The sequence below is a fragment of the Anomaloglossus baeobatrachus genome, chromosome 12 (genome assembly GCF_048569485.1).
Source record: "Anomaloglossus baeobatrachus isolate aAnoBae1 chromosome 12, aAnoBae1.hap1, whole genome shotgun sequence".
Taxonomy (NCBI): Eukaryota; Metazoa; Chordata; class Amphibia; order Anura; family Aromobatidae; genus Anomaloglossus; species Anomaloglossus baeobatrachus.
In genome coordinates, this window is record NC_134364.1 from 145,026,371 (window position 1) to 145,040,404 (window position 14,034).

At 49.7% G+C, this 14,034-nt stretch overlaps 1 protein-coding gene across 1 annotated transcript in view; it reads right to left on the reverse strand.

Annotated features, from left to right (window-relative positions):
* Positions 1 to 9,026: 9,026 nt before the first annotated feature.
* Positions 9,027 to 14,034, reverse strand: part of ARHGAP30 (Rho GTPase activating protein 30) — a 185,571-nt gene continuing 180,563 nt past the window's right edge. Inside the window, exon 12 of the mRNA XM_075329994.1 lies at positions 9,027 to 12,699. Within this exon, the coding sequence (XP_075186109.1) occupies positions 10,789 to 12,699 (1,911 nt within the window). The 3' untranslated portion in view covers positions 9,027 to 10,788. The remainder of the gene's footprint in view (positions 12,700 to 14,034) is intronic.

Genomic DNA, 14,034 nt, shown 5'->3' on the forward strand with positions numbered 1-14,034 from the left:
TTAGCTGCCGGAGGAGCCCTCGATTGCCCGCAGGCACTGGCCCGTCGGATGTTTGGCCCTTGGCGGTGGCTCTCACCCGGTATCGGTGGGCTTTTGCCTTCTTTCGGGACTTTGGGAGAGGATGAACCCGTGAGGTCCAGACTGCAATCAGTTAATTTGCCTACACTCAGTGGCTTCTAAGCTAGGACGGGGTCTAAGTACCCGGTTTCTGGTGCTCCGGTAAACAGTTGACTCCCCGGTTCAGGGACAGCAGGCTCCAACCCTAGCCCGGTCCCTATGGTTCCGCCGGTTGCTGTACCGGTACTCCTGCAGGCGGCCTCCACCATCTGCCTGCCTGACGTTACGGGGATCCCAGGCTCCAACCCGGGTCCCTGACAGCTTCTCTCCTCCACACCTCCTGTCACTGTCACTCTACAACTTAATCTGTTTGTATTTCCTGCCTCAGGACAGTAGTCTCCTCGGTGGGCGTGCCTTTTTGCATGACTCCGCCCACCTGGTGTGCCCTACTGGCCCTGAGGGAGGCATCAGGTCTCCCTTTCGGGTGATGGGTTGGGTGATGACCCCCCACACACACACCCAACCCTCACTCCACCCTCACCCAATCAGCAGCGGCCCTGCATCACACCCCCCACACACCCACACCTTACTCTACCCACACCCAATCAGCAGTGACGACTGCTTAATTAGGACACGTCCACTTGCCAAAACCCTGACAACGCCATGATGCAGCCGGCGCACAGGTACAAGGTACACCACCATGGAAGCTCCCTACACCCGACGCAGCACAGTAAGGGCGCTTTCACACTTGCGTTGTGCGGCATCCGTCACAATGCGTTGCGTGACTCATGTGACTGATGCCTTGCAAGTAGTGTGATAATAAAGGAAACGGATTCCTTTGAAATAACGCGTTGCGTTAAGTTTTCTAGCCGCGAGAGAGTGTTACGGACCGGCGCCGCCATAGCCGCAAGCAGCCTGCTGCGGTTCCTGTTGCGCCCAGGCGCCGGCTGCTGTTCTTGGCCGTGCCTCGGGTCGTCCAGTTGGCTGCTTCTTCCACCACGTCTAAGTGTGGAGAGGCGGCTAGTGCGCATGCGTGCACCAATTTTCCCCAGCCAGAGTCTAACTCTGGTGTTTTGCCTAGTGAGCATGCTCAGCCTGATTGTGTAATTTCTGAGATTAAGTCCTCAGTTCAGGCTACTGAGCATGCTCCCACAATTAACCCTAACAGCCTGTTTGCACAGGTACTTGGACTTCGTGCTATGTCTAAGTTCTGGGATGTGCCTACTGAGAATGCTCAGGCAGATAGTCTGATTTCTGAGTCTGTTGTTCAGGCTACTGAGCATGCTCAGGCACTTAGTGCATCAGAGGCTAGGTCCGGTAAGGACCTCACTGAGCATGTCCGTGAGGTGGCAGGCCCTGATAGGACAGAGGGTGTCAGGTGTCCTGATGACGTGGCCACTCCGGACTGGCTCACAGAGGCCCGCCCCTATGATCTGGCACCTCACCATTGGTCATCAGACGATGACTGGTGAAGTGTTTGGGGCGTGGCTGCCATGAGGTCATCAATGACGTGGCAGTTTCGGATAGGCCACTGGTGACGTTGCTGATGATATGGCACTCTGCTATTGGACCTTGGTGGTTCCACCCTGGGTTTGGGGCGGATCTAGGTTATAAAAGGGGCTGGAGACAACATGGAGGTGCACAGTCTTCACTCATATTCATTTAGAGTTCATGGTGGCATAAGCTTTGTTGGAAGCGGTAGGTAGGGCTAGGCAAATTGTGCCTGTCACGCCAAGATTCGTGGCTCAGCACAGGAGGGTCAGGCGCCGTGCTTCCTTGCTACCGTTTCTTTTGTGCTATAGGAGTCCAGTGGCGTTAACTGGGCTGCGGTTGCTGCGTCACCTGTCCGGTTGTGCCTCCTACGCACACGGACAGCATACCTGCTGCGTCACCTATCCGAAGAGTGCCCTCTACGCACACAGACAACACACCTGTTGTGCCACCTGTCCGGTTGTGCCTCCTCCGCGCATGGACAGCGTACCCAGGACCCCTGTGGAGTTAACAGGGTGTTCCAGGATTGGGTGTGTGAACCTATTATCCTCCTTGGCTTCCCAGTCAACGCTACTGGTGTGATCCCTGGGCTTGACGTGTCCTATACACACACGTGGCCATTCGCGTAGTGATCAGAAACGCTAATCGAAGGACCGCTCGGCCTGTTGTGTCTGACACACGTGTCCGACAGGGCGCTGTTGCAGCGGCCTACTCGATCAATGCTACCTGGTAATCATCCGGCCTGACGTGTTCCCTGCACACGTGGTCGGGGTTGCGCCAATTCCACCGAAATGCTAACTGGGTTGTCGTCCGGTTTGACGTGTCACTACACACGTGACCGGTTCCCTGGGTTATCTCCTAGCCATCCAGCTCTATAGTCTCTGCCTAACCCACAGGGTGCCAGCAGCTCCATTACCATCTGGAGTACAGTGGGCCCCGACTGGCGATTGGTATATATACCCCCTGGTCCTAATCTGTTGGTCCCCCTGTAACAGAGAGAACCCATCATCACTGCACACACCCCGACACTACCGCCCCCGTCATCACCGCACACGCAGGCACTACCGTACTCATCATCACCACACACCCCGGCACTACCGCACCTATCATCACCACACACACCCCGGCACTACCGCCCCCATCATCACCGCACATGCAGACACTACCGCACTCATCATCACCGTGCATACCTCGGCACTACCGCACTCATCATTACCGCATACACCCCGGCACTACCGCACCCATCATCACCACACACACCCCGGCACTACTGCACTCATCATCACCGCACACACCCCGGCACTACCGCACCCATCATCATCACACACACCTCAGCACTACCGCACCCATGATCACCGCACACACCTCGGCACTACCGCACTCATCATCACCACACACACCCAGGCACAACCTCCCATCATCACCGCACACACCTGCACTACCGTACTCATCATCATCGCACACACCGGCACTACCGCACTCATCATCACCGCACACACCCCGACACTACCGCACCCATCATCATCACACACACCTCGGTACTACCGCACCCATGATCACTACACACACCCTGGCACTACCGCACTCATCATCATCACACACACCTCGGCACTGCACTCATCATCACTTCACACACCCCGGCACTACTGCACCCATCATCACCGCCCACACCTCAGCACTACAGCCCCCATCATCACCGCACACACCCCGCCACTACAGCCTCCATCATCACCGCACACACCCCGGCACTACTGCACCCATCATCACCACACACCCCAGCACTACCGCCCCTATCATCACCGCACACACCCCGGCACTACTGCACCCATCATCGCCGCACACACGCAGGTACTACCGCCCCCATCATCACCGCACACACCCCAGCATTACTGCACCCATCACCACCGCACACACCCCGGCACTACTGCACCCCTCATCACCGCACACACCCCGGCACTACTGCACCCATCATCAGCGCACACATGCAGGCACTACCTCACCCATCATCACTGCACACACACAGGCATTACCTCAGTGACGTCCCCGCTGACAATGCGACTCCCTTCAGTTGCTGCATGGAGCTCACAACGAGCAGTGGTGTTTTACTGCTGCTCCTGTCAGCTTCATGTAGCAGAGCTGGATGCGTCGCAAGACCTCGTGGATTACGCCGGACCTGGAGGGGTATTTGGGGATTTTAATAAAGTGGTGAAAGAGGGTGTTTTTTTGTCTTTTATTCCAAATAAAGGATTTTTTCGGGTGTATGTGTTTATTTACTTTCACTTACAGGTTAATCATGGAATGTGTCTCATAGATGCCTGCCATGATTAACCTAGAACTTAGTGGCAGCTATGGGCTGCCATTAACTCCTTATTACCTCGATTGCCACCGCACCAGGGCAATTCGGGATGAGCCGGGTAGAGCCCAGGGACTGTCGCATCTAATGGATGCGGCAATTCCGGGCGGCTGCTGGTTTATATTTTTAGGCTGGGGGGCTCCCCATAATGTGGGGCTCCCCATCCTGAGAATAGCAGCCTTCAGCCGTGTGGCTTTATCTTGGCTGGTATCAAAATTAGGGGGCACCACATGCCGTTTTGTTTCAATTATTTATTTATTTATTTATTGTACTGCACGATATAGACCCACCCACTGGCGGCTGTGATTGGTTGCAGTGAGACAGCTGTCACTCAGCATGGGGGCGTGTCTGACTGAAACCAATCATAGGCACCGGTGGGCGGGGGAAGCAGTGAATACTAAATGGAATAATGAGTGGCTGGCATTTTCATTTTCAAAAGCAGGAGAAGCTGCCAGAGGAGTGTGACAGCCGTGCAGCGCCGTGGCGGTGATCGGTGAGTATGAGAGAAAGGGTGAGAGGGGGGAGAGAGACCAGGAGTGATTTTAAACGATTTAGATCGTTCTGCTGGACATGCTGAGCATGCGCAGTAGAACGTGATGGAATCCGTAAGCAGATTCCGCCGCTTAGTGCATTGCAGCGGAATCCGCCCCCATAGACAATCATTAGACACCTTGACGGATTCTGGCGGAATCCGTCAAGGTGCATTATTTAAACGACCGAAAAACCGCTACATGTTGCGTTTCCTCCGCCTGACGCTGCGTCAAAATAACGTCTCAGCGTCGTCCAGCGGATGCAACGCAGACACTTGCGTTACAGTGCGTCGTCAATACAAGTCTATGGAGAATAGCGCAGTGCGTTAACGGACTGTGCTATTCTCCATAGCGATGGATTGCGCTAAACACAAGTGAGAAAGCGCCCTAACACTGCTGTGAATGTTAAGGAGCCGCTCATTACTATTCATGAGCCGCTCATTACTATTCATGAGCAGCTACTTAACATTCACTGCAGTGTTAACATTTAAGTAGCCAGCATTCATCCTCATGAGCCAATCATGGCCAGCGGGAAAAGAAGACACACACACACACCATAACTCCCACACAGCCCAACACAAACACGCACACACCGGCACACACAAACCACCGCGCACACACACAAACACAACAACCCCGCTCATATCAAACGCGCCCCCCACACACACACAACCACCCACACACGGGTGCACACACACACACAGCCGCACACAAACACCCCCTGCACACACACATCGCCCCACAATCACACGCCCCCACTCACACACTGCGGCACACAGACAAATACACATACACTGCACAAAACACCCCCCCACAACACACACACATCACCCCACATACGCACCGCACCACACACAATACAATATAAACAGACTGTGCAACACAAACACCGCCCTACACAGACACCCACATACCAGGATAGGGGCCATACAAGGATGGAGACTATACCAGGATGGGACACAGACCAGGATGCTGCATACAAAAGGATCCTGCCTATACCATGATGGGGCCACATACCAGCATCAACCCACATACCAGGATGGGGGCCATACAAGGATGGAGACTATACCCGGATGTACCACAGACCAGGATGCTGCATACACAAGTATCCTACTTATACCACGATGGGGGCACATACCAGGATGGCGGCAATCACAGGATGGGGCCACATACCAGGATGGGGCCACATCACAGCATCAACCCACATACCAGGATGGGGGCCATACCAGGATGGAGACTATACATGGGACACAGACCAGGATGCTGCCTGCCTACACCAGATGGTGCACACAGACCAGGATGGGGGCACATGTCAGGATGGTGGCTACAGCCCAATGGAGGCACATACCAGCATGGGGCCACATCACAGCATCAGCCCACATTCCAGGCCAACCCACATCTCCTAACGCCACAGCCTGCAACTCACCGCCGGCCACAGTGGAAAAGCGGAGAAGACGCTGCACAGGAGCGAGCAGCCGTCGGACAGGTACAAGGGACACCTTAGGAAACATTCTGGATGGTGCCTATACCGGGAGGCTGCCTACACCAGATTGCGCACACAGACCAGGATGGGGGCACATGTCAGGATGGTGGCTGCACCACGATGGAGGCACATACCAGCATGGGGCCACATCAAAGCATCAGCCCACATACGAGGATGAGGGCCATACAAGGATGGGACACAGACCAAGATGCTGCATACACAAGAATTCTGCCTATACCACGATAGGGGCACATACCAGGATGGCGGCAATCACAGGATGGGGCCACATACTCCGTGACATTGACCTGACCAGACTTCTTTACTTGACTCTACTTGATCATTCGCTACCACTGTCTATGTGGGTATCTTTCACAGATTACGACAAACAACATTTAACCTTCCGGCCTTACAAGGGCTGCTAAAAGAAAAAACGCAACCCAGCAACACAACAAACCAGCAGCAGGAAGAAGCCAATAACAACGTCACAAGAAACACAATGCTACAAAGGAAGACCAGACAACTACACGAGCACGAACATCACACACAACCTCAAGAAGAAGCCACACTACAACACAAGAACGCCTTACTAACCCCGGAAGCAGAATCTCAGACACAACAGCCAGAAGAAGAGAATCTTCCACAAACTAAGGTCACATATTTTTCAATGATATTGCTAAATCACACAGTATACTGTTAATGCAATTAGTTCCCAGCAATATTTAGTTACATACAGTTACATCTTCATGTTAAACATTCACAATTTTTAAACAATAAAATGTATCTTTGACAAAAAATATATTGTGTCTCCCTTCCATTATTAGTCAAAAATCATATATTAACTACACAATAAATTCTAGAATACCCGATGCGTTAGAATCGGGCCACCATCTAGTATATATATAGATGTAATTGGAGTCCCAAGGGGGGGTGGGTCACAAATAAGTTCCAATGAAATTTGTCTAAATGGTAAAGTCACACTGGCTCTGAAAGAATTAAACTTCCTTTCTCAAGAGTTGAAGGAAAATCCCAAGGTAACCAATCCATGGAGTAACTGTTTCTGTTTGTCATGTGATATTTTTGTTATTGCTATTTTACTGTATTTTGCTTTGCAGCAAGCAGATTTGTAATAAAGGGACAAACGAGACTATAGTTATGGCAACCTTCCCCTCAGTCTCGTATATATCTGCAGTACAGACACAGGTTGCTTCCATGGTAACTGTCAAAAATCCACGCCCCAAGCCCATACAGAGAAGACTGATGTAAGGGGGTACTATGGTACTCATGAACTGCACTGTGGGAACTGAGGTAAAGAGGTTAGGAGGGGCCCAGAAGTGTCACTAGCACATACCTATATACTGTAGAATAGCATATAAATATTCCTTAGGAAAATTTTAAAATTTAAGGTTGACAACATTCACAGACAGATATCTTATTAAGGGGGGACTGTGAGGATAGGCCTGGGATATAGGCCGTTTGTCCAGATGTAATAATATTATCTGTGTGTGTAAATAATCAAAGTATAGATGTTGTTGCATAATTATCTGTGTGTCTATATGACAATCGCATAGAAGCTTCATAATATGATTCTAAAGGGCACTTTACACGCTGCGATCTCACTAGAGAGATCACTAGCGAGCGTACCCGCCCCCGTCGGTTGTGCGACACGGGCAAATCACTGCCCGTGGCGCACAACACCGCTTACACCCGTCACACGGAATTACCTTCCCTGCGACGTCGCTCTGGCTGGCGAACCGCCTCCTTTCTAAGTCACACGGCAGCCGTCCAATAGAAGCGGAAGGGCGGAGATGAGTGGCCGGAAGATCCCGCCCACCTCCTTCCTTCCTCATCGCCGGTGGATGCAGGTAAGGAGATGTTCGTCGTTCCTGCGGTGTCACACACAGCGATGTGTGGTGCCGCAGGAACGACGAACAACATCGTACCTGCAGCAGCAACGATATTATGAAAAGGAGCGACCTGTCAACGATCAACGATTTTTGACGTTTTTGCAATCGTTGATCATTGCTCCTAGCTGTCACACGCTGCGATGTTGCTAACAACGCCGGATGTGCGTCACAAACACCGTGACCCCGACGATATGTCGTTAGCGATGTCGCAGCATGAAAAGCACCCTTTAGATGTGTATTCCGCAGTGTGTTAAAGATAATGAAGCCAAAATGAACAATGAGCAAAGAGGTGTTCATAACATACTGAGAGAATTCATAATCAGTTGGTTCACACCATGTGGGATGTGGGATCTTGACTCCTTGTTCTTGCTCAAAGGTCAAAAGTCGAATGTTGTATTGTATAATCACATACACGGATCAGAACCTAACTTCAGCTCAAGCAGTGAACACGTCTCATTGTTTGATTCATTTATATCTGCGCAAATCGATTTGAACTCAGTCTCTGTGACCCTGAGAAATCCCATTTGTGATTTCCCCAAAATTTCCAACTTTGGTAATATTATACCATTATAATACTTATATGATGTAGGGGTACAGTTTTCATTAGTTTGTATACACTATGTTATATCGGAGGTGGAACATTTCGTCCACGAGGTGTGAGCCCACATAGTGCTGCCTGATGTGGTGACATTATACCATTATAATACTTACATGAAGTAGGGGTACAGTTCTCATTAGTTTGTATACACTATGGTATATCAGAGGTGGAGCATTTCCTCCACGAGTTGTGAGCTCACATAGTGGTGCCCGATGTGGTGACATTATACCGTTATAATACAATATATGGCTGGTTTCAAACGTCTGTGTTTTAGGTACGTGTGACATTCGCTTTTAACACGGATGCCACACGTACCCATGTTCCCCTATTGTGTACTCACACGGCCGTGTTTTCACACGGACCGTGTGATCTCTCATGGCATTGCACGCTCATACGGAGACATGTCCGTTTTTTTCTCTGGCAGCACGGGTGTCACTGAGGTGATCCGTGTGACATCAGTGTGACACGGACCAGAGAAAACACGGGTTTTTAAATAAAAAGATTTTCTATATTTATCTGTAACCAGCGATGCTGTCTCCGGCTCTGCTGTCTCCCGCTCCTGACCCCCACTCATTATTTTCATTGATTCTTCACTGCAGTGAGCAGCTGGGAGCAGGGGCATCGCGGTGACAGCGCTGGAGACCGCACTGCTGAGGACAGCATCGCTAGGGACATCGCTAGTGACTGGTGAGTATCCTGCCAGCAGTGTGTGCAGGGACGTCCAGGTGGTCATCGGATTTCCCACTGGATGTCACTGCACAAACTGCTCTATACTCACCTGTCTCCGGCGAGGTTCCCGGCGGTGCTGTCCTCGGCTGTGCTGTCCGGCGCTGTCCCCGCGATGCTTCGTCCGGCTTCCATATTTTCGGGTAGTGAATAATCAATGAAAATAATGAGCGGGGGTCAGGAGTGGGAGGCAGCATCGCTGGATACAGGTAAATATAGAACATCTTTTAATTGCAGAGGCACGTGTTTTACCCGGTACGTGTATGCAAACACATGTGACACACGTGTGACCATAACCATGCGTGTGACTGGTGTCTGATAAAACACGGACGTCTGAAACCGGCCTATGATGTAGGAGTACAGTTCTCATTAGTTTGTGTGTACTATGGTATATAAGAGGTGGAACATTTCCTCCACGTGGTGTGAGCTCACATAGTGATGCCTGATGTGGTGACATTATGCCGTTATAATACTTATATGATGTAGGAGTACAGCTCTCATTAGTTTGTGTATACATTATGGTATATTGGAGGTGGAGCATTATCTCCACGTGGTGTGAGCTCACATAGTGATGCCTGATGTGGTGACATTATGCCGTTATAATACTTATATGATGTAGGAGTACAGTTCTCATTAGTTTGTGTATACACTATGGTATATTGGAGGTGGAGCATTATCTCCACGTGGTGTGAGCTCACATAGTGATGCCTGATGTGGTGACATTATGCCGTTATAATACTTATATGATGTAGGAGTACAGTTCTCATTAGTTTGTGTATACATTATGGTATATTGGAGGTGGAGCATTTCCTCCACGTGGTGTGAGCTCACATAGTGATGCCCGATGTGGTGACATTATGCCGTTATAATACTTATATGATGTAGGAGTACAGCTCTCATTAGTTTGTGTATACACTATGGTATATTGGAGGTGGAGCATTATCTCCACGTGGTGTGAGCGCACGTAGTGATGCCTGATGTGGTGACATAATACCGTTATAATGCTTATATGATGTAGGGGTACAGTTCTCATTAGTTTGTGTGTACTATAGTATATCAGAGGTGGAGCATTTCCTCCACGTGGTGTGAGCTCACATAGTGATGCCTGATGTGGTGACATAATACCGTTATAATACTTATATGATGTAGGAGTACAGCTCTCATTAGTTTGTGTATACACTATGGTATATTGGAGGTGGAGCATTTCCTCCACGTGGTGTGAGCTCACATAGTGATGCCTGATGTGGTGACATAATACCGTTATAATACTTATATGATGTAGGAGTACAGCTCTCATTAGTTTGTGTATACACTATGGTATATTGGAGGTGGAGCATTATCTCCACGTGGTGTGAGCTCACATAGTGATGCCTGATGTGGTGACATAATACCGTTATAATACGTATATGATGTAGGAGTACAGCTCTCATTAGTTTGTGTATACACTATGGTATATTGGAGGTGGAGCATTTCCTCCACGTGGTGTGAGCGCACGTAGTGATGCCTGATGTGGTGACATTATACCGCTATAATGCTTATAGACAATTTATCAGCTGCTCATACAGAATACATACATGTTACATGGGGGCAGTTTACATATCTGGGGGGAAGAGGCTTTGTCTGTGACTCCGGTAAGAGGTGAAATCTTATAGCAGTGATCTGCGCTGCTGGTGACACTTGCTCTGGGCATCACATACAGATTGTTGACCTAGCCGTGGCATGCTCAGTCTGTTCCTTTGTGTGACTTCTTCTAATTCAGGGTCATGGCTTAATATAGACTGGAGACCGAGTATGCTCGGTTCTGCTACAATGTTGCGTCCATGTAATTCTCCCTCACTGCAGGCTTGTGACATGCAGCTGAACGGTTTGTGTGACCTGCTGCTGGCCGACTTCACTGTGAACCTCGGAAGATTGAGGTTGTTGTCTTTTTTAGGTGTGTCCATCAAATCATAGCAATCTCCCATGCAGTATGTCTGCATACGTCTGACTCGGTTCTGGGACTGCCGCTCCTTGGCCATGGCCATTGCTGTATCAAAGGAAATACTGGTGGTGTTCCTCCAACTGGATCGTCTGTTTTCAGCGTTCTCGTCAGATGTCTCTGGTGTCTCCATGTGGCTGCTCTTTTCTGACCTTGTATCCCTGGATGTAGATATGGTAGAGCTGATCTGTATCTTGTTTTTTAGAGCTGGAGGCAGCTTGGCAAACTGTGGTTTTGGTGGCACAACAGGAACAGATTTTGCTTGTTGGATTTTATTGGTGGTGGCCATCAACTTCATGGCTACACTCCCTTCAGGACAAATTTCCTCATGGGCAATGTTCTCCATTTCAGCAGGATGCCTGGATATAAATAGCTGCTCTGACAGATATGTTTCATTGTCTTCCCTTGGTTTGATATGAGCTGGTTTCTCTTGCTGTGGACAGGGCTTTAATGGTTGCACTGGAGGAGTTGTGTTTATCTGATCAGATCGATTATCTCCTATGACTCTGTCACCTAATGAACATAAACATGGATAGGAGTCATCATGACAGCAGTACTCATTAATGATGGACTCAAGTTCTTCTGAAGTTCTTCCTTCAGCACCATCATCCTGCTGCCTGACTGTCTCCACCTGTCCTGGAGAAGGAATATTGCTGGAGCCGCTCTCTGATCTGGAGAGACTGTTATCAGACGTGTTGGATGAGGCGTCATCACCTCCATCATGTGAATCAGAAATTTCTGCACTTGAGTCTTGGTCATTTTTACAATCTCCATTTTTAAGTTCGTCTTGAGCTTCCAGGATATTGAGTGCCTGGACACCATCCACTGATTGTTGGGGTTTCTCTAGTGCCTCCAGCAAGTCTTCATCCCGACATCCATAATGCTGCTGCACTGTGCAGTCCATGTTATTTTCCGCTGTTTCATGCACAGTGGGCACAAGACTGTCCCCTATTTTTTGACTTTTTACAGTTTCCATGCCCTCTTTTTGTCCGAGTCCTTTATGATGTATTTTTTCTGGTGCTGACATAGTATCAATATTCTCTGGATTGGTAATGTCCATGCCTTGCACTTCTGTGAGTCCAGCCTTTACTAGGTTTGTGTCCTGTAATTCATCATTAGGGGCATATGACCCAGTAAGTTCAGACTCTTCACCACGGGAGTCGTGCTCTGCTGTAGTTCTACCACCTGGTTGTGCGTGTTGATCATCCATCTTGTATACATCATTACATTGTGCATCTGAAGCCATCATCTTGAACTGTGGATTTTCTTGGCTGTAGAAATCATCATAAAGCTGGAGCTGGTCCTCCTGAAGAGTATCTCCTGCCATGTTCGTATTCTCAGATAATATACCATGCTGCTCTACTGATGGTGGCTCCTTGTGTTCCAAGGTGATCTCTGCAGTCAATGTTATTGGGCTCAGGTCATCGTGAGCGCTCAGATAGATGTCTTCTAGGCTCTCCTGCATCTCCCTCCAACATCCAACCTCATCCACAATACCCATGGGCATAAAATAGGTCTGTTCGGCCTCATCTTCTCCACACAGATCATCTGGTGGAGGCTCGACTGAGAATTCCTCCATCTGAAAATCAAGCAAATAGAAGACGGTGGTTAGGGGTTTGATTGTTATTAAATATTCTCATGTCTGTAAACCCAACACCAGGTGTCGAACCTTAGTATCTCTTGTGTACAGAGGTGAATATTAGCCAATGCTCCTTAGACTGATCATCGGAGGTTACTATGTAGGTTTACGCTCACACACCCCATAACTGAGCAGAGCTGCCTTTGACATGTAGACTCAGATGTGGAGGTGAGGAGCCAACACGGCCAGATAGAGCAGCTGCAGAGCTGCCCCCGACATGTAGACTCAGATGTGGAGGTGAGGAGCTAACATGGGCAGATAGAGCGGCTGCAGAGCTGCCCCCAACATGTAGAGTCAGGTGTGAAGGTGAGGAGCAAACACGGCCAGATAGAGCGGCTGTAGGGCTGCCCCCAACATGTAGACTCAGCTATGGAGGTGAGGAGCCAACACGGCCACATAGAGCGGCTGCAGAGCTGCCCCCGACATGTAGACTCAAATGTGGAGGTAAGGAACCAACACGGCCAGATATAGCAGCTGCAGAGCTGCCCCTGACATGTAGACTCAGGTGTGGAGGTGAGGAGTCAATACGGGCAGATAGAGCGGCTGCAGAGCTGCCCCCGACATGTAAATTCAAATGTGGAGGTGAGGAGCCAACACACTAGCCACACTAGATAGAGTGGCTGCAGAGCTGCCCCCGATATGTGGACACAGATGTGGAGGTGCGGAGCCAACACAGTCAGAGCGGCTGCAGTGCGGCCCCCGACATGTAGACTCAGATGTGGAGGTGAGGAGCCAACACGGCTAGATAGAGCGGCTGGAGAGCTGATGCCATTATGAGGATCTTGTCTTATGTCTTCTCTCTTTTCATTGTTAATGGCACCTGATTCCTGAACACAGTCACCCCTTCACCCTTAGATTATATTGCAGTCTTCATGTTCCCTATGTGTTTATTATTATTTGGGGACTATTTATGTAACCCAGGGCTGGCTCCAGGTTTCTGTGGGCCCTGGGCAAAAGAGTCTCAGTGGGCCCCATCCACACACACAGACATGCACAGTTACATACACATACAGGCAGGGGCGTAACTAGAGTTTGATGGGCCCCGGTGCAAAGTTCAGACCTGGGCCCCCCCCTCCACGTACATCGACATTTAGGGTACAGGATAATGACACTGACACTCGGGGTACAGGATAATGATGCTGACACTTGGCTCTTACCCACAGCACCCAGATTTCCCATGATCTGAAATCCCTCTATCAGCACCCAGCTTTCCTATTTTCTGATATCCATCTTGTCCTCGGCACACTGCTTCCCCATGCTCTGCTATACATCTTT